The 26,117-nt window shown below is 41.0% G+C and overlaps 1 protein-coding gene across 2 annotated transcripts in view; it reads left to right on the top strand.

Annotated features, from left to right (window-relative positions):
- The window catches only part of LOC137321013 (guanine nucleotide-binding protein G(q) subunit alpha-like), a 200,773-nt gene that overhangs the window by 157,707 nt on the left and 16,949 nt on the right, over nt 1-26,117 (top strand). Inside the window, exons 6-7 of one of the 2 annotated variants that reach the window (XM_067983115.1) lie at nt 4,420-4,573; nt 17,970-21,643. In XM_067983115.1, coding sequence (XP_067839216.1) covers nt 4,420-4,573; nt 17,970-18,160 — 345 coding nt within the window. In that variant the 3' untranslated portion in view covers nt 18,161-21,643. Of the gene's footprint in view, nt 1-4,419; nt 4,574-17,969; nt 21,644-26,117 lie in introns of those variants that run through there. The other variant, XM_067983116.1, reaches the window with a different exon arrangement.

Below are 26,117 nucleotides of genomic sequence, written 5' to 3'. Positions count from 1 at the left end.
CTAACAAAAAAACAATTGTTTTACATTGCTGCAGTAACAGATTCAGTGCATTCATTTTGTTGAGGGAAAGGCATATGCCCTGGTAGCAATTTTTTAAAAAAACATCCAAAGATGTGCGCTAAATTTACTGAACTGTTCAGAACAGGAGATAATTTCAGTGTAGTGCAGATCTGCTAGTCTGGTGTTGTGTTCTAATCCCTCCTGTTGAGGATCTGCAGGGTGAAAAGATGCTGCAAATAAACTTGTCTATAATATTGTAGTTAGAATAACTGTCCCATCTGGACAACAAGTGTGAAAGTATGAAAGGAAACTCACTTTTGACATTACCAGTGGAGAGCTTTTCAGAACTTGATGAGAAAATAGAGGCCATTTGAATGAAAGGGAGCAATACGGGGATATTTTGAATTCTGCTGTGGGGACATGGTTGTCTATTGTTACTAAAGTTCTGGTTGTACAAGCAAACAAAGCTATCATTCCTGACTGGAGGTTATGGGCTCCGATTTTAATGGGAGTGCGGAAAAAGTGCCCCGAAGCGGGCAGTGTACCTGGAAGCGAGTGTGACGTCAAGATCAAGCCGATTTTAAGGGCGGAGCCTCATATTTACATGCCACCAAAATGGCCAGGAAGTCGTCGGGAAGCAGTTGCCCAGCTATTAAAATCGTGCCGGTCGGAGACAACTACCAGGGACCAGAGGGAACGTGACCCTGGGTCTCGGGTAAATGGATGGCGGGTGGGGGAAATCCTGGTCTGGGGAGGGAGGATCCTGGAGCAGGGAAGCCCAAAGTTTCCTTGTGGGACAGCAGAGGAAACTTCTGCTCCTCCTGGCCTACAAAGAAACCAAAAAAGTTTTTTTTAAGAAGTTACTGGTACTGTGCCTCTTCTGGCTCTGGCAGGGAAACCACTTTTGCTCCAATGCTGAGGCCTTAGGTTGAAATTGCAGATTGGGATGATGTCATCGGAGCCCAATCTGCACATTTAAAGGGGACACCATCAGCTTCAGGCAGGATTGCAGATGGTCAAATCAGAGTGGGTAAGACCTCCGCCCCATTTTAATTGCCCCCTCACCTGGTTTCTGCCAGATAGGGGTAATTAAACTCGAAGCCATGATGTCAGGTGCTAAGACCTGTTACCATTTACATTACTAGTACAGCTGTTCCACCAGCTAAATTTGCAAATGTTTGAATCCTGAAATATGGATTCTTGCTTATCAAGTCAATCTCAACAAGATATTGAACATCATGCACTGAGGCATAGTACCTAAAGACAACTTCCTTAATTTATGTTGTTTAGTGGTTAGTTGATGTCCCTGTCTCCCATTATATACACCCATCTGAGCTGTACTTGTTTTTTTTTCTCCTGTTGCTAGCAATTCTCTGCTGTTCCTATTGAGCTTTTTTTTGTGCGGTTAATTAGTATCAAATAGATGCACTTTGAGTTTATATTTTTCCTGTATTTTTAGTTAAATCATTTTCCAGCTTGATCCTAAATGCTGGAAATGTGTTTCTTTGCAGCAGGGTTAGCTGGTAGAATAATTGTTGACTTTTTTAAATAGATAGTGTGTGTGTGTGTGTGTGTGTGTGATCATTGTTTTGTTTTATTCAACCTTATTTTACACTTTTGGGTCTCAGCCCACTTGAGGGGCCAACTCATGGCTTCAGAAGAAAGTTCCAGAGGGCAAAGGTGCAAAGGCTGAAAAATCAATGTCCAATAGTGGAGCATTAATCGTGATAAACTATTGCCCTGTCTTTAGCTTGACTTTTCCCCGATCCTTTGTCCCCTTCACCATCAGGTCCGACCACCTGAAGGTGCTGGGGATCTGGTTCGGGAGACCCCTGGCCTGCACGGAGAACTGGGAGGAGCAGATCACCAAGGCCAAACAGAAGCTTGGTATGTGGGAGGAGCGATCCCTCTCCATAACTGTCAGGAGCCTGGTGATAAGGTGTGAGGTACTCGCGGTGTGGCTCTCCGTGGCCAGGTTCTGGCCCATTTCCCACAACTCTGTTGTCACAGTCACCCGAGCCGTCTTTCACTTTGTCTGGAGGTCCAAGGTAGAATGTGTCCGCAGGGTCAACATGTACAAGCCCCCAGACAAAGGAGGGAAGAGCATTCCCACTGCCACTTTGATCCTGATGGCCGGCTTTGTGTGTGGCTGCCTCAGGATGTGTGTAGAGCCCCAGTACGCAAACACCAAGTGTAACTGTGCTGAGTTTCCACCTGTCCAACACACTGAGAAGGCTCGGTGTGGCCCGCTGGCCGAGCAGGCTCAGGACGTCCTGACCAGCTGGAGCGTCTCCCCCCCCCCCCCCCCTCCTCCCCCTCCCCCCCCCCCCCCCCCACACCTGTCCCAGGTGGAGAAGTTCCTGAGGAGGAACCCCTCCGACCACAAGGCCGTCAGACGACGGTCAACACAAAACGTCTCGAGAGTCCTGCAAGGAAAGGAGAGGGTGGACTTGATCGGGCTTTTCCCCGATCAGACAGTCGATGCCATTTGGCAGAACGTCTCGTCGCCGGAACTGACCAACAGGCACCAGGATGTAGCCTGGATTGTGGTGAGAAAGGCCCCCCCGGTCCAGTCCTTCCTACACGCATGGTATCTCAGCGCCACCGTGAGCTGCCCTCGAGGCTGTGGCGGGGAAGAGACCGTCGTCCACCTCCCAATAGGCTGCCCCTTCGCACAGAGGGCGTGGAGAGAGATGCGTTGGTATCTGTCCCAGTTCATCCCCAATAGTTCGGTAACACAGGACGCTGTGCTCCATGGGACACACACCGAGACAGCTATCACCTGCGGCTGGAAGACCATCAACTCGGTGAAGGAGGCCCTTTGGTCTGCCCAAAAGCTGCTGGTCAACCAAGTGTTACTGACTGGCACACTCCAAGTATGTGCTACGGGACGCACTGAAGCGAGGTGCGACCTACGCTGTATGGGGAAAGGCCACCGTATAAAGCCACCCAACCTTGTATTGTACAGAATGTATTAGAAAATATATACCGTGCTTTTAAAATTGTAACAATGAGATGATAATGTGTACGAACTGTACTGAATTGCTTTGAACTGCTGTGCTTCATTTTGGTGCCCTATGTTTGAACTGTGTGTAAAGCGTGTGTATCTTCAAATTTTATGAAATAAAGTATATTTTGAAATAAAAAAGACTTTTCCCTTCAAGGGTAAACAAGCAATGTGCTCAACTCTCAGCACTGCTTCCAATCAAGTTTCCAAACCTGGAAAAGCTGTCAGATGAGTATGGGGTAAGATGAGTTCTGGAAATAAGTTCTTTCCTGACTACCAGAAGAGGAAACTTCTTAAATGGGAAGTTTCTGGCCCTATAGTTGACCGCAGTGCCCTTTTACTAGAGAGGTAGAAATCAGCCAGTGCCTCTGCATCTGATCTTTATCCATTGAGTCCAGTGGAATGTGCACATGGGGATGTGGGGCAATAAGATCCAGTTGAGCTGCATAGCCTGTCAAGCCACTATTCCTTGTTTAGGTTCAGATGAGTAATAACTATTTGGACAAATTGTGAAGTGCTGCCAGTACTCATGGAACTGTGTCCCAGCATGAATCACAGCCATTAGGGGAAGGTATAAAAATGAAGTGTCCGCAGATAACGCAACTCCTGGTTGATGACAGTTAATATTCTACTGTATCTGAAGGTTGAACTTCAATCAAAAAATAAAGATTATACCTATACACAGTCTTAAATTTATTTTATTTCTGTAGTGTGTGTGCGTGCATATCTATAAATGTACCTGGAAAAAGCAATGTTTTTCATTTAGATCACTGGAAGTTGTAAAATAATAAAACCAGTATTGAATCATGGGCCCATTTCACGCTGAAGGGTTCCCAGTGTTAGCATAATCGCTAGTCAAAAATAGGATCAGCTGTGATGACTTAAACTGATTTTGGACTCGTTTCATGTGATCTCCAGCGTTTAGCTGCAAAATGAATCTCAAAGATGGCAACGTATACAGGAGCAATAGTGGGGATATGGAGCAACAGCGGATTGAGTTGAGATGCAGATCAGACATTATTTAATTGAATAGCAGAACAGGCTTAAGGGGCTGAATGGCCAACTCCTGTTCCTATGTTCCTAATAGTGGTATAGTTCCTGGTAACCTTGCTTTCTTTTAAAATTAATCAGTAGGACTCTTAACTGTATTGCTAACCCTTGGAGCATAGCTTTATATATACATATGGATGTAGGTATATTTACATTAATTCTAGCTATACCAGGAGTCATAACTTATCAGCAATATGCTGATACCTGATGTCGCAGGTTTGTTGTTTTAAAAAAAAATGTATTATTCTCTCATTGGGCTTGAATCTCTGTCTACAGGAATAAAGTGCAGTGCCTCAGACTAGTACCATGGTTCTCCTGATTTCTGATTGTGAACTTATTTGCTTCAATGTCATTTATTCCAGAATCGAATGGAGGAAAGCAAAGCACTATTTAGGACAATTATCACATATCCCTGGTTTCAGAACTCCTCAGTTATCCTCTTCTTAAACAAGAAAGATCTCTTGGAGGAGAAGATCATGTATTCTCACCTAGTTGATTATTTCCCAGAATATGATGGTAAGTAAATTGTATTTAGAATTCTTGCCAAGGAAAATTTAGAAAAGTGCAACTGATTATTTTATGTACTTATGCTACATATGAAGCTTTGAAAAACAATTACTTGGTAATATCCTGTTAATTATTGAAGGAAAGGATCAAGTTTTAAGATATATTGAATAGGAGTCTCTGTCACCTTCAAAAATCATGATTCACTTTATTTACTTTCTTTCCATTATGGATATTATTTAAATTGAGTAAATTGACGATACTACATAGAATTACACAGAAGTTACAATGCAGAAACACGCCATTCGGCCAAACAACCCATTCTGGTGTTTACCCCCAACCTATTCCCATATCTTTTTTTCCTTTTTCATTCAGCCAGCTATCTAACCTATTCATAAATGTTAACATGGTGCCTGCTTCACTCACTAACTCCAGTGGTGTGCTGCACAGCCTCACAACACATTATATAAAAAGGCTTCTTCTGTTACTATCAACCCGCGCAGCAACAAACCCAACAACTTTGTTTGATTCCTGAATAATGCATCCACAGTATATAATTTTCCTCAACAACAACTTACATTAAATGCACTATGTAAATGTAAGAAAACCTCCCCAGGAGTGTAAACAGACAAAAAATCATACCGACACAAAGAAGGAGATATTAGGACTGGTCACAAAAAGCTTGGTCAAAGAGGTAGGTTTTAACAACGACGACAACTTGCTTTTAGATAGTGCCTTTAACGTAGTAAAATGTCCCAAGGTGCTTCACAGGAGCGTTATCAAACAAAATTTGACACTGAGCCAGATAAGGAGATATTAGGACATGTGACGAAAAGCTTGGTCAAAAAGGTAGGTTTTAAGGATCATCTTAAAGGTAGAGAGAGTGGCAGAGGGATTTAGGGAGGGAATTCCAGAACTTAGGGCCTACGCAGCTGAAGGCACAACCGCCAATGGTAGAGTAATTAAATTGGAGATGTGCAAGAGGCCAGAATTGGAGGAACGCAGAGTTCTTAGAGAGGTGTAGGGCTAGAGGAGCTTACAGAGACAGGGAGGGGTGAGGCCATGGAGGGATATAAAAATGAGGGTGAGAATTTTAAAATTTAATTATTGGTGGATGGGGAACCAATGTAGGTCAGCGAGTACAGGGGTGATGGGCGAGGGGGACTTGTTGCAAGTTTGGATGCAGGCAGCAGAATTTTGGATGAGCTCAAGTTTATGGAGGGTGAAAAATGGGAGGCCAGCCAGGAGGGCATTAAATAGTTGAGTCTGGAGGTAACAAAAGCATTGATGAGGGTTTCAACAGCAGATAAGCTGAGGCGGGGCGGAGACGGACGTTGTTACGGAGGTGGAAGTAGGCGGTCTTTATGATGGAGGGAATGGGGTCAGAAGCTCAGCTCAGGGTCAAATAGGATGGCGAGGTTGCAAACAATCTGGTTCAGCCTCAGACAATGGCCAGGAAAGGGGGATGGAATCGGTGGCAAGGGAACGAAGTTTGTAGCTGGGCTAAAGACAATGGCTTCGGTCTTCCCACTGTTTAATTGGAGGAAATTGTAGCTCAGCAAGGACTGGATATCAGCCTGATAACAAAAGTAGTGGAGGGGTCGAGAGAGGTGGTGGTGAGATAGAGCTGGGTGTCATCAGTGCTCATATGGAACCTGAGGTCATATCTTTGGATGATGTCACCGAGGGGCAGCATGCAGATGAGAAATAGGGGGTCAAGGATTGATCCTTAGCACTCCAGGGGTTAGGGTGCGGGGTGGGGGGTGGTGGAGGGTAGCCATCGTAGGAGATTCTCTGGCCATGACTGGATATGTAAGAGTGGAACCAGCAGAGGGCAGTCCCACTCAGCTAGACAATGCTCGCCATAATTGGCATCATTACTTCTCTCTTCTTGTACTAACTTATGTAATCTCTCATTAGTCATTCTTGTCCAGCCAATTTTCATGCAGCTGCAGCACCATAACTCCAATACCTCCAGTCGTCTTACCTCTATACTGAATGTCCAGTTTTCACATTCATACGTTGTTGTTGATGACATGTAACACTTAATTATACTACTGCTTGTCACCAGCTTAATTTCAGTTACGCAGAAATATCTGCAAGTTATGCAACGTCTCAGTTGTCTTCTGATTAAATTTCTGTGGCAAGCTCTCCCAAGTGTAGTCTATTGGCGAGAACTGGAATTGAATTGCTACCAATGTCCTTGTTATGAATGTTTTTGAATGAATTATGAATATAATGGAATCCATTATTAAGGAAGTGGTAACAGGGCACTTAAAACATCATATGATTAGGCAGAGTCAACACTGTTTTATGAAAGGGAAATCGTGTTTGACAAATTTATTCGAGTTTTTTGAGGATGTAATGAGCTGGGTAGATAAAGGGGAACCAGTGGATCTAATATATTTGGCTTTTCGAAAAGCAATCAATAAGGTGCCACATAAAAGGTTGTTACACAAGGTAAGCGCTCATGGGGTTGGGGGTAATATATTCACATGGATAGAGGATTGGTTAACGGACAGAAAACATAGAGTAGGGATAAACAGGTTGGCCGACTGTAACTAGTGGGGTGCCACAAGAATCAGTGCTTGGGCCTCAGCTATTTACAATCTATATTAATGACTTAGATGAAGAGACTGAGTGTAATGTATCCAAGTTTGCTGACGATACAAAGCTAGGTGGGAAAGTAAGCTGTGAGGAGGACACAAAGAGTCTGCAAAGGGATATAGAGAGGTTAAGTGAGTGGGCAAGAAGATGGCAGAAATGTGAGATTATTCACTTTGGTAGGAAGAACAGAAAAACAGAATATTTTTTTAAATGATGAGAAACTATTAAATATTAGTGTCCAGAGAGACTTGGGTGTTCTTGTACAAGAAACACAAAGTTAGCATGCAGGTCCAGCAAGCAATTAGGAAGGCAAATGGCATGTTGGCCTTTATTGCAAGGGGGTTGGAGTACAAGAGTAAGGAAATCTTACTACAATTGTGCAGGGCTTTGTTGAGACCTCATCTGGAGTACTGTGTACAGTTTTGGTCTCCTTATCTAGGGAAGGATATACATGCCTTGGAGGCGGTGCAATGGACTTTCACTAGATTAATTCCTGGGATGTGAGGATTGTCCTATGAGGAGAGATTGAGTAGAATGGGCCTCTCTGCTCTGAAGTTTAGAAGAATGAGAGGTGATTTCATTGAAACATATAAGATTCTGAGGGGGTTGACAGGGTAGATGCTGAGAGATTGTTTCCCCTGGCTGGTCAGCCTAGAACTAGGGGGCATGGTCGCAGGATAAAAGGTCAGCCATTTAGGACTGAGAAGAGGAGGAACTACTTCACTCAGCGGGTTGTGAATCTTTGGAATTCTCTACCCCAGAGAGCTGTGGATGCTGAGCCGTTGAGTATGTTCAAGGCTGAGATAGATAGATTTTTAGACTCCTGGGGAATCAAGGGATATGGGGATCGGGCGGGAAACTGGAGTTGAGGTTGACGATCAGCCATGATCATTTTGAATGGTGGAGTAGGCTTAGGGGACGTATGGCCTATTGCTGCTCCTTTGATTATGTTTCTGATGTTTCGTAACCAAATTGTAGGTTAATTTATATAATATTTTGTTGTAGTAGGAGGGAGTGGCCCTGGGAGTCCTCAATATTGACTCCGAACCCCATGAAGTCTCATAGCATTAGGTCAAACATGGACAAGGAGACCTCCTGTTGATTACCACCTACCACCCTCCCTCAGCTGATGAATCAGTCCTCCTCCATGTTGAGCACCACTTGGAGGAAGCACTGAGGGTAGGAAGGGCGCAGAATATACTCTGGGTGGGGAACTTCAATGTCCATCACCAAGAGTGGCTCTGTAGCACCACGACTGGCCGAGTCCTGAAGGACATAACTGCCAGACTGGGCCTGCGGCAGATGGTGAGAGAACCAACATGAGGGTAAAACCTACTTGACCTCGTCCTCACCAATCTACCTGTCGCAGATACATCTGTCCGTGACAGTATTGGTAGGAGTGACCACCGCACAGTCCTTGTGGAGACGATGCCCGTCTTCACACCGAGGATACCATCCATCATGTGTGGCACTAGCACCGTACTAAATCTGATAGATTCAGAACAGATCCAGCAGCTCAAAACTGGGCATCCATGAGGTGCTTTGGGCCATCAGCAGCAGCAGAATTGCATTCCAGCACAATCTGTAAACTCATGGCCTGATATATCCCTCACTCTACCATTACTATCAAGCCAGGGGATCAACCCTGGTTCAATGAGGAGTGTAGAAGAGCATGCCAGGAGCAGCATCAGGCATACCTAAAAATGAGGTGCCAACCTGGTGAAGCTACAACACAGGACATGCATGCTGAACTGTGGAAGCAACATGCTATAGACAGAGCTAAGTGATTCCACAACCAACAGATCAGATCAAAGCTCTGCAGTCCTGCCACATCCAGTCGGGAATGGTGGTGGACAATTAAGGAGGAGGCTCCATGAACATCCCCATCCTCAATTTGGGCAGAGCCCAGCATGTGAGTGCAAAAGTCAAGACTGAAGCGTTTGCAACCATCTTCAGCCAGAAATACCGAGTGGATGATCCATTTCTGCCTCCTCCCAAGATCCCGACCATCACAGAAGCCAGCCTTCAGCCAATTCGATTCACCCCATGTGATATCAAGAAACGGCTGAGTGCAACTGACACAGAAAAGGCTATGGGCTCCGACAACATTCCAGCTGTAGTGCTGAAGACTTGTGCTCCAGAACTAGCTGCGCCTCTAGCCAAGCTGTTCCAGTACAGCTACAACACTGGCATCCACCCGACAAAGTGGAAAGTTGCTGAGGAATGTCCTGTCCACAAAAGGCAGGACAAATCCAATCCAGCCAATTACCGCCCCATCAGTCTACTCTCAATCATCAGCAAAGTGATGGAAGGTGTCGTCGACAGTGCTATCAAGCGGCACTTACTCACCAATAACCTGCTCACTGATGCTTAGTTTGGTTCCTCCAGGACCACTCGGCTCCAGACCTTGTTACAGCCTTGGTCCAAACATGGACAAAAGAGCTGAATTCCAGAGGTGAGGTGAGAGTAACTGCCCTTGGACTGAGTGTGGCATCAAGGAGCCCTAGTAAAATTGAAGTCAATGGGAATCGGGGGAAAACTCTCCACTGGCTGCAGTCATACCTAGCACAAAGGAAGATGGTAGTGGTTGTTGGAGGCCAATCATCTCAGCCCCAGGACATCATTGCAGGAGTTCCTCAGGGCAGTGTCCTAGGCCCAACCATCTTCAGCTGCTTCATCAATGACCTTCCCTCCATCATAAGGTCAGAAGTGGGGATGTCTGCTGATGATTGGACAGTGTCCAGTTCCATTCAGATAATGAAGCAGTCTGTGCCCGCATGCAGCAAGACCTGGACAACATCCAGGCTTGAGCTGATAAGTGGCAAGCAATATTCGTGCCAGGCAATGACCATCTCCAACAAGAGAGAGTTCTAACCACCTTCCCTTGACATTCAACGGCATTACCATTGCCGAATCCCCCACCATCAACATCCTGGGAGTCACCATTGATCAAAAACTTAACTGGACCAGCCACATAAATACTGTGGCTACAAAAGCAGGTCAGAGGCTGGGTATTCAGTGGCGAGTGACTCACCTCCTGACTCCCCAAAGCCTTTCCACCATCTACAAGGTACAAGTCAGGAGTGTGATGGAATACTGTCCACTTGCTTGGATGAGTGCAGCTCCAACAACACTCAAGAAGCTCGACACCATCCAGGACAAAGCAGCCGCTTGATTGGCATCCCATCCACCACCTTAAACATTCACTCCCTCCACCCCCGGCGCACTGTGGCTGCAGTGTGTACCATCTACAAGATGCACTGCAGCAATTCGCCAAGGCTTCTTCGGCAGCACCTCCCACACCTGCGACCTCTACCACCTAGAAGAACAAGGGCAGCAGGCACGTGGGAACACGACCACCTGCACGTTCCCCTCCAAGTCATACACCATCCTGACTTGGGAATATATCGCTGTTCCTTCATTGTCACTGGGTCAAAATCCTGGAACTCCCTACCTATGTGGGAGAATCTTTACACGGACTGCAGCGGTTCAAGTCAGCGGCTCACCACCACCTTCTCAAGGGCAATTTGGGATGGGCAATAAATGCTGACCTTGCCAGCGACGCCCACATCCCATGAATGAATAATAAAAAATAATAATGGAGGCAAAGGTAATCTTCATAATTACATTTATCTATCAGATCTGTTCAACCTGTTAATCAAAACAATATCTGTATTTGGCGTAAAGATATTAGACTCCTAATGAATGACAAATGCGAAACTGTGCTAAACAACTTAATATTCAGTACCATGGGCAAGGGCCTGTCCTGAATGTGGAAAAGTTAATCATTGTTGAGATTCAGACATGAATTTAATCGGAATAATGTATCAATAAGAATATCGGCAAAAATTATACGTTTTTTGTAATTTTCCTGTGATATGTGCAAAGAATTTGTTGAAATGTTGCTTGGCTGGGGAGTTAGGTATGCTGCTTTGAAAATGGAAAGCAATCCAGAACAGTTTACCCTGCAGGTGGCAGTAACACACTGAAAAAGCGACAGAAATATGCAAATATACAAAATTGAAATACACACAAACTGCCAGCTCTTTTAATTAATAAGATATAGGGAAAATTAACATGGTTACCCATTAATGGTTAACACAAAAAAAATGTTACAATTATATTAGGTAAAAGAGGATGGTCAAGAGCAATGTGGACCCTTTAAAACTGATAATGGTGATATTATAAATGAAAATAAGGAAATGGCAGACATGTCAACTGATTATGTTGCATCCGTATTTATAGCAGAGGAAGAGGATAGCATGCTAGACTCCCCAAGGAAACTAATTTTGAATCAGGGACAGGGACTCACCATAATTAACGTCAACAAATTAACAGTAATGAAGAAAATAATGGCACTAAAGAGTGACAAATTCCCAGGACCAGATGGTTTCCATCTCCGGGTTCTAAATGGAGTAGGTGAGCACATTGCAGGTGCCTTAACTATAATCTTCCAAAGTTCTTTCGATTCAGAAACCGTTCCTTTAGATTGGAAAATTGCACATGTTCACTCTGCTATTTAAGAAAGGTCAGAGAGGGAAACCAGCCTAAAATCTGTTGGTAAATTACTGGAGTCTATAATTAAGGATAGAGTGACTGAATACCTTGAAAATTTCCAGCTGATCAGAGAGAGCTGCATGGATTTATAAAGAGTAGGTCATGCCTGACGAACCTGATTGAATTTTTTTGAAGAGGTGACTAAAGTAGTGGGCAGATGAATGTCTATGGATGTTGTTTATATGGGCTTCCAAAAGGCATTTGATAAAGTCCCCCAAAAGAGACTTAGCTAAAGTTGAAGCTCATGGAATTAAGGGCAAATTATTGACCTGGTTAGGAAATTGGCTGAGCGGCAAGAGACAGAGAGTAGAGATAATGGGCAGGTACTCAAATTGGCAGGATGTGACTAGTGGTGTCCCATAGGGATGTTGGGGCCTCAACTATTCACTGTATTTATTAACGACTTAGATGACGCGATAGAAAGCCACATATTCAAATTTGCCGATGACACAAAGATAGGCAGCATTGTAAGCAGTGTAGATGGAAGCATAACATTACAGAGATATTAATGGATTAAGTGAATGGGGAAAAATGTGGCAAATGGATTTCAATGTAGGCAAGTGTGAGGTCATGCACTTTGGACCTAAAAAGGATAGATCAGAGTACTTTCTAAATAGTGAAAAGCTAGAAACAGTGGAGGTCCAAAGTGACTTAGGGGTCCATGTGCATAGATCATTAAAGTGTCATGGACAAGTACAGAAATTAATCAAAAAGGCTAATGGAATGCTGGCCTTTATATCTAGAGGACTATAATACAAAGAGGTAGAAGTTATGCTACAGCTATACAAATCCCTGGTTAGACCACACCTGGAGTACTGTGTTCCATCCTGGGCGCTGCACCTTAGGAAGGATATATTGGCCTTGGAGGGAGTGTAGTGTAGATTTACTAGAATGATACCTGGACTCCAAGGGTTAAATTACGAGGAAAGATTATACAAACAAGAGCTATATTCCCTGGAATTTAAAAGTTAAGTGACGATTTGATCGACGTTTTCAAGATATTAAGGGGAACTGATTAGAGAAACTATTGCCGCTGGTTGGGGAGTCTAGGACTCGGGGACAAGCCTAAAAATTAGGGCCAGTTCTTTCGAGCGTGAAGTTAGGAAACACTTCTACAAGCAAAGTTTGGAACTCCCTTCTACAAATGGCAGTTGATGCTAGCTCAATTGTTAATTTTGAATCTGAGATTGATAGATTATTGTTAGCCCCATATCCCTTAATACCTTTGGTTAAGGCGGATATATGGAGTTAGGTCGCAGATCAGCCATGATCTCGTTGAATGGTGGAACAGGCTCGAGGGGCCAAATGGCCTATTCCTGGTTCAATGTTCCCATTAATGGTTATATTCTCACAATTATTCTTCTCGTTACTAATGTATAGTGGGAATCTAAGTAAGAGATGCCATAGGCACCTCTGGTGTTCCATCATTAATTTTTTTTTGTGAGCCAGTCATGCACCTAAGTGATTGTCAGTTCACTTAGGTGCATGACTGGTGCAGTTGGTTTTATTATTAATAATTCTGAGCCAGAAGACTGGTTCAATCTCCATTCCTAGATTTGAGCATCTCACCTTGGCTGACACTCCAATGCAGTGCTGAGGGTGTGCTTCATTGTCAGAAGTGCTGTCCTTTGGGTGAGATGTTAAACTGAGGCCCCATCTGTCTATTCTGGTGGTTCAGGTGGATGTTAAAGATCCTGTCATATGATTCAAAAGATCAGAAAGAAGAACTTGGCTAACATTCATTCTTCAACCAACTACCACTAAAAACAGGAGTTATAGGGTGCTCAATTACAATCAGATTTCATCATTAACGTAAGAGTGGTTTAGCACGAACTGTATAGCATGTATTATTAAAGTCAGTCACCAACAAATGAGAGAGATTTCATAGCTTAAAAATGTGCTGTTTTAATATTCACCCATTTCCACTGTCAGAGAACTTCCTATTGAGACAAAATTACATTGATATCCAAACATTTCCATTATTATGTAATTTAGTATTACATTACTAAATCAACAACTATAAAATCTATACCCACTATAAAGCTTCCAGAATTAACAGTTCAAAGAAAGTTACAGATAGATAAAATCACTGTTGCATGTCTTTTTGCATTACTGTACCACTCCTTGTTTAGGGTAGTCGGTTTGTTACTTATGATTGAAACATTTTCCTTGAGGGGCCAAATGGCAGTTGTTGTGATGGTTCATTGTTTTGCTGACTACCAGTCATAGTCTTTTCTTTTGTTCCATTGTGGTGGTTTGTTTACTGTAGACTGATTGGGTAAGTCCACTTCTATTTGAGTGTATAAACGGATTATCAAGTCTCTTCATGTGCCGCTGGTTTCTTCTAAAGACTGTCCCATTTTCAATCCCTGCATTGTAGGATCTGATATCCATTTGCACTTGCGCTTATATCTATTTGCCTTTTCCTGTTGGTTGAATTCTAACATCTAGCAGCAGGCACATGGGAACAACACCTGCACGTTCCCCTCCAAGTCACACACCATCCCGACTTGGAAATATATCGCCGTTCCTTCATCGTCGCTGGGTCAAAATCCTGGAACTCCCTTCCTAACAGCACTATGGGAGAATCGTCACCACACTGACTGCAGCGGTTCAAAAAGGCGACTCACCACCACCTTCTCAAGGGCAATTAGGGATGGGCAATAAATGCCGGCCTCACCAGCGACGCCCACATCCCATGAACGAATAATAAAAAAAAACTCCAAGCTTATCGAGCTCTTTATTGTATAACCAGGCTGATTTTAGATTTTTCTGAGGTATAATTTCTCTTTTACATCATTCACCAGCTTCTGTGGGATTGTTATAGGGAGGGGTGAATTAGTTGGCAAATAGTCTTGATCTGTTAAGCTGTCCAGTGTCTGTGTATCGTACCAGTCAATACGAGTGAGGCAAGGGTTTGTGCTGGACTTGGTGTGCTTTTCCCAGGAGTGCCTTTGCAATTTTAACAGTATTCTGTCTTTGCTATTTGACTTGGATACATTGGTGACCTAGTGATATGTCTGAACTTATTGTGCAAATTCATGGAGTTTGCTTGAGTTAAATCATTGTCCATTGACTGATATGAACTCATTTGCAATGCTATGGCGTGCTAAATGAGCTTTTATCTTAGCTATCCATTCCTCAAACAGATCACACTCTTTGTTAATATGGGGCCTTTTTAGTATTTGGTGGTTAATAATTGGTTCCTTCTGCTGGTTTACTTGAAACTCACACCTAGATATGTACATCTCTATGTCCTTTTTCATCAGAGGCCAGTAAATCACTTCTTCAGCTCTCAGAAGACAACCTTGGATTCCAATGCTTGAATGAACTTTGTGTTTCATATCTCTTCTGTCACATGGAATGGTATAACTTCTCAATCACCTTCCAGCATTAATCCATCCTGTATGCCAAGTCAAATCTAATGTTGGAATATGCAGCAATCTGGGGTTGAACTTCTCGTTGCAGGCTATCCTTTGCTTATGTCATTCTCAACAATTTCAGATCTTCAGCTACTCCAGTAGTTTACTGCAATTTGGTCAATCCAAGCTCACAGCAGTAAGGATTGCAACAAATTGCTGGTTTCTATATTTTTCTGTTTCCAAATATGCATCCGTCAATGTGACTTGTAGTTGACCTTTCTGGTCCTGAGAGGTAGATGCACTCCCCTCGGTATGCCAGCAAGAAACATCTCCTTGCCCCTCTTATAACCAACCCAATAATATAACAGATTTTTATGTTTCAAAAAATATATTTCACTAAATTAGTTGGCAAATTGAAAGGTACTAAGGGGCTAACATTCCTGATTTTCAGGTCACTAATGAAGAAATGTTACTTTACTTCAGCTGTACATCAAAAAGATTTCTTTTTTCTATGCTGTCCGTTTTATTTATAAAACTTCAGACAAGGTCCCTCTAATGGTTGACACAGAATTCTCCCTCTGTCACATACTCCCATGCTTGTCTCCACCTTGCTATATGTTAGGGCTATTCTCTGGCACCAATAATGTGCCTGAAATACTCCATAACAAGAGTTCACCAGGATTTACAGGGCCTGATCATTAAAATGTGACTTTCTCACTGGTAATTTTCTACAATTGCATACAGCTGTATTATGAACTTACAAATGTTCGTGCTGATCAATTGACTCGTTTAGTGTTAAAGTGTTGAACTATCAATCCTGGTGTGCCATGATTGGATTTTTTTGTATCATTATAGCAATAAAATCACATTCTCGAGAATCACTTTTCACACATTTGCATTTCCACAATTTCATTAACGGTGCATTGAATTTGACAAAAATAGACATTTTTGAAAAAAATAATGAATGCCAGCTCTTAAATTGCTTTGAGAATTGTAATGTTGAGACGTATTCATTTGTCTAATTGGGCATCTGAACGTTGAGGAGTTACCTCAATAATTTTAACTTTTTACTTGTACATGGTAAGCAAATATGTCACCATGTTTGGGATTCTTTTAATAAATAACTATGCTAGGAATGGCCAGTACTGAACTTGAAAAGCCTGTTCTAGAATAGTTATTACCTCAATAACTTGAAAAGACTTTATGGTATTTACACCAAACCTTATGAGTGGCTTCTTGCTATTTAGTTTTTGTCAAAAATGGGAATACTGGAAATCATATGAGTGTGTAGAAACACTGACATGTTATTGGATAGTTGTTTTATATATATATATATATATATATACAGTTCAAGAGATTACTTTTACTTCAGCAGTTTACTCTTCTGATAAGGGCAACAACTTAAAAATTGGCATGACAGTAAATGTATTTCTCTCTATATTTCTATCTATATCTGTAGTAAATAACACCCAGAACCACTTTTCACAACTGCATTTTTGTGTTCTAACTAGAGTTTACAACCAGGGTCAGCAGTTGATCATAGGTGGTATCTACATATTTAAAAATGGCTGGAAGAATCAATTTAGCCCTTGTATTATGGATTTATAGAATGCTTTACCACATTTCTAAAATGTTTCAAAGCATTTAACGTACAATGAGTTACTATTTGCATACATCAGGATCCGAAAAATGGCAAGATAATGGAATGATAGAACATCACTGCATAGAACAGGGCAGTTGGTTCATCATGTCTGACCAATGTTTTTCTCCATGAATCACATCGTTTGATCCCACTGTCCTACTTGCTTCCCAAATCCTTCAATATTCCTTCTTCTGAAGCAACTTTTTAATTCCCCTTAAAATATTCCATAGACTCTGCTTCAACAATGATTTGCAGCTGAGAATCCCAAATTCTAACCACCCCTTAGGTGAAGAATTTTTTATGTAACCGCCCCATTTATTTCTTTTTGTGATTATCCTAAATATCCCACTCCCTCGTTACAATCTCACCAACCAGTGGAAGCAATCTATCACAATTTATCATAACCCTTCAAAATCTTGAAGACATCGATCAGGTCACCTCCTCGGTTCTAGTATATAAAAAAAATCTCTCAAGTCTCCCTTCACAATTGTAATGCCTCATCCCTGGTAACATCTCGGTGCTTTTCTACATTGCACTGTTTCCATTGCATTTATATCCTTCCTATAATTACATGCCAAAAACTGCCTACAATATGCCCAATTGTGGGCTAACTACTGTACAAGTTCTAACATTATCTCCTTGCTTTTTTATTCCATGCCTCTAGACACAAAACTAAGGATTCAATTTTCCTTTGTGGCCTTATGAATGATCAATTAGTCTATTGCTTTTGATACAGTTGGTTGAGGGGGAAAATGTTGACCAGCATACTCGGAGAACACCCCTTCTTTATATAGTGCCATGAGATCTATAACATCCACCTGAACTAAAGGAACTGGTAAACAGGACTTTAGTTTCATGTCTCATCCAAAGGATGGTACCTCTGTGCAGCACTCCCTCAATACTGTACTGGATTGTCACCATAGGTTATGTGCTCTAGTCAGCAGCCATTGTCGCTGAAAACATGAATTGAAGCACTATGTAGAAACCATCTTATGGGTGGGTTTGTAGATTGTTTCAATAGTTTGCTTATTCATGTGTAGAAACACTGATGAGGTACATTCAAATCATTTAAAAGCTCTGATTGTTAATTTGGAAACATGAACAGTATGCACAGCTTTTAATTATCTAAAGTTCTAGCTGTTCCACAGCCTTTGTAACATCTCCATGAGGAGACATTAAGATTGTATGAGAAACATTTAATTAACTAACCATGTGCCCTATCAAATTATCTCATTAACAGGACCACAGCGAGATGCACAAGCAGCAAGGGAGTTTATTTTGAAGATGTTTGTGGACCTGAATCCTGATAGTGACAAAATTATCTACTCTCACTTCACATGTGCCACAGATACAGAGAATATACGGTTTGTCTTTGCTGCTGTCAAGGACACGATCCTACAATTAAACCTGAAAGAATATAACCTGGTCTAGTATATTGACTGACCTGGAGAAAAAATAAGAGCAACTGTATTATCTGTGAAAATGATTTGCATAATGCTAATTTATTGCCATCCTGGACTCTGTGCTTCCACAGAGTTTTAGTAAATATTATGATTTTATTTAAACAAAAATGGGGCAAAAGATGCTGACATACCTTTGCAGCAGCAGTCCACTTTTTAGGCAAAACTTTGACTTCATGTAAAATTTTTCAATTTTCGCTGTAAATTCCCATTTCTGCACTCAGAAGGTAGGGTTTTTTGCTTCTCTAAGCACACCCCTTCCTTTTCTTCCTCCCCAAACGAATATTTGAGGTACAATGTCCTTTTTTTTGTGATCTGTTCCTCTCGACACTCTGTGGTACACAGTGAATATGGTAATGTTTTGTTTGGCAGAAACTAAGCTGTCAGTGGTATTATTGTACTATTTTTTCCTGAGGGATGAAAAGTATTGGTACTGTGATTTTTAAATTATTGATATGCATAATTTAAACATCAAGTTTCATACCAAACAATGTGTCTTCATCTTAAGCTATAAAGATGGGAGCTCATTAAGCAATAGCTGATTGCCATCATGACTCATCTTTAAATGTTGCCATACTTGGATTCCCCAAAACATGGATAGATGTAGGTAAGAGTACAATATTGAGAATGTTGTGTACTTGTAAAACAGTATATGGGGTTCCATTTCTATTTATTATGTGCCACTCTATTGCTATTACTAGACTTGTTTTACTGAAAGATGCCAAACGAAATGTCATGTACACTACATTTGCTGATTTTTGCAATCTCTGCTTAGAACTGTGGCTGGAGACATCATTGACATACTTACTTTGCTCCAGTGTTATTTTTAAATTTTACATTTTTGGCTTTTAGTGAGAGTCTTAATATTGCCACTCATGGCAGTTGTTTTGCCATTTTTTAATTTTAGTAGATAAAAATTGCTTTGCTCAAAATGCCTAAAATAATGTGGCTCGTATCACAGTAACTGAACTTGAGCAGAAGATGAATGGTAAGCAAATAACATTATAGCATCGGCTCCTAGGTTCTCCTAAAAGCAGTTTTGATGGACATATGCCAAAATAAGTGAGAAAAAACTGGTGCTCTTTCACATTGTGTACTATTTGCCATTAGCTATGTATTATTCTTTAACATAAGCTGATCAGTGTCCATGACCAATTTTGTATCTTAACTTTTTTACACATATGTTAAAAGGTACTGTAATCATGTTTTGATAAAATCTTGTCAGATCCTTAAGTTTAAACCAAAATGGTTTTCATTTTGCCATAACTTCCTGGAAAATGAACCTGTATAATTACTTTCATCCTACCGTAGACGTGCTTTTCAAAGTCTGGTTCCGGGGCTTTAAAAAAATTATGACTGTTTGAAGAGCAGAAATTTGAATGGATGCCACTGTATTCCTTTAACTTACTAGTTTTCAATTGTTTTGCTCTTTGAACTGATAGCACAGAAACTACAGATAGGTCATCGGTCAGTTAGCTAATTTAATATTATCTGTACTGTCCATTGTCAAAGGTGGGATGTCTTTGTGCATGGTTTTCTGCTTCAGAATAGTAGCTTTCTTTTATTTCTATGGAGTACCAAAGTTAATGGTCAGTGATTGTCTCCCTTAAATCCTGCCCCTCCACCTAACATGCATTTGTACTCCCATGGACAAAACTCCTATAATTTGTAAAACCTGGCTGTAGGTATAGTGTAATTATGAATGCTGTAATCATTTTGTGTGAATACGTATATATATATTATATATATGTACACACATGCGCGCACACATCCATATTGGCTTTGTGATAATTTTGGCAGATTGAATGTGCTGTATTGATATGTATCTATGTAATTGTATTCTATGTCTTATAGCTAATTCACATTTTGAATAATGTTATTTACTTTTTTTAAAAAGAGAATGTAAATTTTTGCCAGTTTATTTCTCAGCTAGGGGGTCTAAAAAATGTCATTTTAGAAGTGAAGATAATTATCATGCAGTGTGATAGTCTGATTAATATATATCGCCACATAGGTTTCTGATCAGAGAATTCCTTTTCATAAAATCTAAGTCCCTACTTTCCCAGAAAGAACTTTGTATGCAAAGTTTAATCAAATGACTCGGCCCATGAAGTAGACAAGAAACTGGCTTCAGCATTTCTTCACAGCTTCATGCGAGAAAGAAAGCAGCAATCTTATTCTGGGGAATGCCATATGCTGATTACGTGTATCTGTGATGTTTCTGATATAATTGGTTACAGTTTATATTATACAGAATGTATGAATTACCAGTAAATACATCTGAAATTTGTGTTTCATGCCTTATGGAGGTGGAGTCAAGAACTTTGTGCCTCAAAACCGAAGCCTGAGACAATAGATAACCTCTTGACTTTGCTGAAATATATGTGCTGTGTTGGTTGTTACAATTTGAAAGTTAGATGTCAGATTTTACACTACCGGTAATGCACCGGAGGGACCAATGCAGTGTAATTAATTGCTATGAAAGGATAAAGACGTTATTTATACTGTCAGTATGAAGTAGAGCCAAATCAAGCAGCTACTTACCATTTACCAGTTCATGTTACCAACAGCGAACAAATAAATGAAGTTAGGCATGCAGTATGTAAAGTTATGAGGATGGCCAGCTGCTTGGTCTACTGTTGTAACATCTAAACTTTTCTATTTGAACAGAGTATACCTACACAGTACGTTAACTTGGCCTACCAAAGACCTGCCATCATTTTTTTCCACTGCTCTGTCAGTTGGTCTTTCTGGGATTTCAGCTTGTTGGCATTGCCAGAGGAGATAATAAAAGCTCTTAAGAATTTAAATATTTTAATTGAAAATCATGAATGGTGTCATGGCTGCTGACTCAATTCTGAAGATAACGTAGACTTGATGAGATCCAAAAACACAGTTTGTGCCATGGTCACTTTCTTGTAGTGCCAGATTCCTTTAAATGCCAATGTGGTGAAAACTCTGGTAGGACTTGTATATTTAATTCTTGTTAGATAATTTTAACATGCAATATTTAAAAAATCATATTTGCTGTTTTTAAATTGTCACTTAAATGCATGTATTGTCATTGTTTGGGGAAGGGAAATAGTTTTTGAAAAAAACTAGTTGTATATTAATGCCCCAAATGATCTTGCTGGTTACAAATATAGTATTTTTTGGCCATAATTTTGTATTGGTTTCATTTGACGTCTCCTGCTTTACTTTGCAAAAACAATTGGTTGTATTTTTCTTCTAAACTGCTTTTCATGATACTGTACTGTAAATTTTTATTCCACTGATTTTAGTCTTCACTTTAAAAAAAAATCATGTTATTAAGTATGAAAGTTTTAGGGTTTTTTTTCCCAGCACTTGTCCATTAGATTCTCCTGGGGGAAATTTGAACAGTACCAATGTAGTAGCACAAAGCAGACTTATCCCTTGTCATGGATTGTACCTTCAATAAAATGGATACTTTGAATTTTTAGTGCTCCACATGTTCATTCTAATATTAGTAGTTAATGAATTATTGCTATAAAAATTGGGCCCTTACCAGTGTCAGGTTTTCAGTAGAAAATGTGCATGGTATAAAACAGACATAGAAGCAAATACAAAGTTACCCATTCTGGAATTTATTTTACATTCTAATTTGAAACTAGTCTCTGCATGTTGCACCACTTGTAGATTACATTCGGTTGTCCGTGAAATCTTAAAAGTGTTGTGCTTCCAACTGGTCAGTCTGTGTTTTTCCTCGGAATCGAGGAGGTGTACCAATCAACACTGGCTGACAAACTCCATTAAGGGCTATCAACAAATGCAGTAATGTTCTTATCAGAATATGCACGTGAATAAAACAAAAAAGAAAATGCTGTTGACCTGCCTATAGGCTCAGAGGCCAAGAAGGCTCTGCTCAGGCCATATGGCAACAACCATCAAACAACCACATTCTTTCTGTGCAGCCCTTTTGAAAAATAGGCAAAAACAAGCACATGGAGCATGAATAAAGTGGACTGAAGCATAACATTTGAATTTACACTCAGTAGAGAGAGTGTGCTCCTATTGGGCTGTTGAGGTGGTACACTCACCAATACTGACTCATGTAATTGCGTCAAAGGAAATAAGTGCTTCAGTTTGGAAAATACGTCCACACTAATCCTATCCAAAGTTTTCAAATAGAATGCAATAGTGCTTTCATTATTGTTAATGGATACAACTGATGCATAAAATGTTTGTTCCCAAAATATGGCACTGCAGCCTACATACATATGCCTTGGGTTCTTAGAAAAAAAAGGCATAAGAAAGATATCAACTGTGAGTTGGAAGTTGCTGATCTCAATGTATCTGGCTTCTACTATTGGATTTCTATGAACATTCAGCAGCACCAAGCAATGTCCAGGAAGCTCCCTCACCTATCGGTGCAATGAACTTGGCAATACTGAGGACCCTTTGCTATCGCTTAGTACCAGAGATGTGGCAGCAAGGCACTTCGGTAACATAGTGATACCAGTTGATGTCAAGAACACATCGGTTTGATCACTAGCGTGTATTACGTAAGGCCAAGACAAAACACATTGAATGTCTCCAAAGATGAGACTTTTGGGCCAGCAATACAGGAGTCAACCTGGCCCAGAGATTTCCCAACAAAAAGATTCTGGTCACACTCAGAAAGGTGTCAGTGAGGCTTCGCAAACTGCTAAACACTGTGCCATTTGGACACCCATATGAATCAATGTAAATCAAAACCAAATACTGCGGATGCTGGAAATCTGAAATAAAAACAGAAAATGCTGGAAAAGCTCAACAAGTCAGGCAGCATCTGTGGAGAAAGAAACAGGATTAATGTTTTAGGTCGAAGACCTTTCGTCAGAACTGGAATTAAGAGTTAATTTTTTAAGCAAGTACAGAGGCAGTGAAAGGGGGAGGGGAGGAAAGAACAAAAGGGAAGGTCTGTGATGGGGTGGAGGGCAAGAGTGATTAAATGACAAAAGGAATGATGGTGCAAGGCAAGGAGGGTGGTAATAGGACAAGTAAAGAAACACAAGATTGGTCTCGAGTAGCTATGAATGGTGACAGCAGAACCATTCTTGGTACTTGTCTGGAAAAAGTGGGAGTAGTGGTTATGATCTGAAGTTATTGAAATCAATGTTGAGTCCGGAAGGTTGTAAAGTGCCCAAATGAAAGATGAGGTGCTGTTCGTCGAGCTTGCGTTGGAACAGTGTAAGAGGCCGAGGACAGAGAGGTCGGAGTAAGAATGGGATGGGGAATTAAAATTGCAAGTGACTGGAAGGTCAGGGTCACGCTTGTGGACAGAGCGGAGGTGTTCAGCAAAGCGATCACCCAATCTGCGTTCGGTCTATCAAGTGTAGAGGAGACCGCATGGTGAGCAGCGAATACAGTATACTAAATTGAAAAGTACAAGTAAACCAATGTAAAACCAAGCTAAAAGGGGCCTCCAAGCAGAAGACTGAAACCACCAACAATGTCATTAGGGAATTATCTCATCTACTGTCAGTCCCTAATGGTGCAGATGTGGTCACCACTGGTATCCTATTCTCTGACAGTGCCCCCCTGAGATTGGTCTATAAACAGAAGGTGCATTTGAACAAACTGATACTAAGCTAGCATCTTTCTTACGATGATATGCATTAGATCACAATTTACTTGAGCTATTTCGAGAGAGCCAACGTGGATTTGTAACAAACATTTCTAACAAACCTAATTGAATTTTTTGAGGAAGTAACTAAAGTTGTAGACAGGGTAATGTCTATGATGTTGTTTATATGGACTTCCAGAAGGCATTTGATAAGATCCCACTTAAGAGACTGTTAGCTAAAATTAAAGCTCATGGAATTGAAGGCAAATTATTGACCTAGTTAGGAGATTGGTTAGGCCGTAGAAGACTGAGAGTAGGGATAAATGGGTATGTACTCTAATTAGAAGGAAGTGATTAGTGGTGTCCCACAAGGATGTGTGCTGGGGCCTCAACTATTCACTCTATTTATTAATGACTTAGATAAGACAATAGAGAGCAATATATCCAAGTTTGCTGATGAAACAAAGATTGGTGGCATAGTAAGTGGTGTACATGGGAGCATAAAATTACAAAGAGACAGTGGGCCAGAAATTGCGCAGAGTGGCGAGGCAACGCTCACCGCAACTCCTGCAAATTTAGTTAACGAAAATACTGCGGGTTCTGTGGCGTAGAATTGCTTGCATTTGAATTTTAAACAAGACGTACGCTATCAACCCAGCCTCTGAGCAGCGTGAGTTGCTGCGCGGCTGGAAACGTCTGTGAGGAGAAGACATGCCCACAAAATCTGTCAGGAAGAGAAGTCACACCCACATATTCAGGCATCATTGCTCAAGCAGGCAAGCAGACTTCATTCATTTAAAGTTAGTATTCTGTATGACATTGCAAATAAAAAATTTAATTTTTTTTATAAAAAGCCAAAAAAAAATTGAATTAAATTAGAGACAGAAGGGAAAAGTAAAAAAATATTAATTTTTAAAAAAAAATTGTAATGACCAAAAACTATTAAAATGAGTAATATGAGACTCCACATTTTTAAAAGTTAATGACTGCCAAACAACTAAAAATTAAGACTAACCACACTGTTAAAACTTAGTTTAGACCCGGTATTTTTAAGCGTACCTGCTTGGTGACATAATTAGTTACTTTCCAGCTGGGCAGATAAGCAAGTTGGCGCTTTTTCAATGATTTCTCTGATTGCAGCGTGCGATGTCCCTTTAATTCGAAGCTGTCATATCGCCGGCAAACCACTAGGAGCAAGTTCACGATTTCCGTATTTTACTGCGCATATGCAAACACGGAAACTTCAATTCGCCACCAAAAACTGAGAGCACTATTGAGCTCCTCCGTTATTTCGGGAGCAATTTCTGACCCAATGTGAGTGGGCAAAACTCTGGCGGATGAATTTCAACGCAGGTAAGTGTGAGGTCATCCATTTTGGACCAAGAAAGGATAGATCCGAGTATTTTTTTAAATAGTGAAAAGCTAGGAACATTGGAGGTCCAAAGAGATTTAGGGGTCCATGTACACAGATCACTAAAATGTAGTAGTCAGGTACAAAAAATAATCAAAAAGGTAATGGAATGTTAGCCTTTACAACTATATAAAGGGGAGGAAAGTTTGCTACAGCTATACAAAGCCCTGGTTGGACTACATCTGGAGTACTGTGTACAGTTATGGGTACTGCACCTTAGAAAGGATATATTGGCCTTGGAAGGAGTGCAGTGCAGATTCAACAGAATGTTAAGAGCCCCAAGAATTAGATTTTGAGGAGAGGTTACATAAACTAAGTTTGTATACCCAGGAATATAGAAGGTTAAGGGGTGATTTGATTGAGGTTTTTAGGATTTTGATAGGGTGGATAGAGAGAAACTTTTTCTGTTGGTGGGGAGTCTAGGACAAGGGGACATAACCTTAAAATCCGAGCCAGGCCATTCAGGAACGAAGTTAGGAAACCGTTCTTAACGCAAAGTGGGGTAGAAGTGTGAAAGTTTCTCCCACAAAAAGCAGCAGATGCTAACTCAATTAATAATTTTAAATCAGAGATCGATAGATTTTTTTTTTGCTAGCCAAGGGTATTGAGGAATATGGAGCCAAGGTGGGTGGATGGAGTTCGGATACAGATCAGCTATAATCTCAATGAATGGCGGAATAGGCTCGAGGGGCTGAAAGGCCTACTCCTGTTCTTATGTACTTCCCCGTTCTCAGTATGGGTGATTTCCCTCAACAGTTACTAAGTAGAATTCAGGCGCAGGTGAAATCCTCCATGGAAGGTTGTCAGATTTCATGGCATTCCAGTTGATCGGTTTTCCTCCAACGGAAGGGGTGGGGCACACTAGACTTCAACAGCTGGTACATCCACAGGTAAGTGATCAAGACTTTCCCTATCAGTCCACTGGTGATTGGAATAAAGATTCACTAGAAG

Source organism: Heptranchias perlo, chromosome 4, assembly GCF_035084215.1.
Source record: "Heptranchias perlo isolate sHepPer1 chromosome 4, sHepPer1.hap1, whole genome shotgun sequence".
NCBI classification, from domain to species: Eukaryota; Metazoa; Chordata; class Chondrichthyes; order Hexanchiformes; family Hexanchidae; genus Heptranchias; species Heptranchias perlo.
This window is presented reverse-complemented; position numbering and strand designations above follow the sequence as displayed.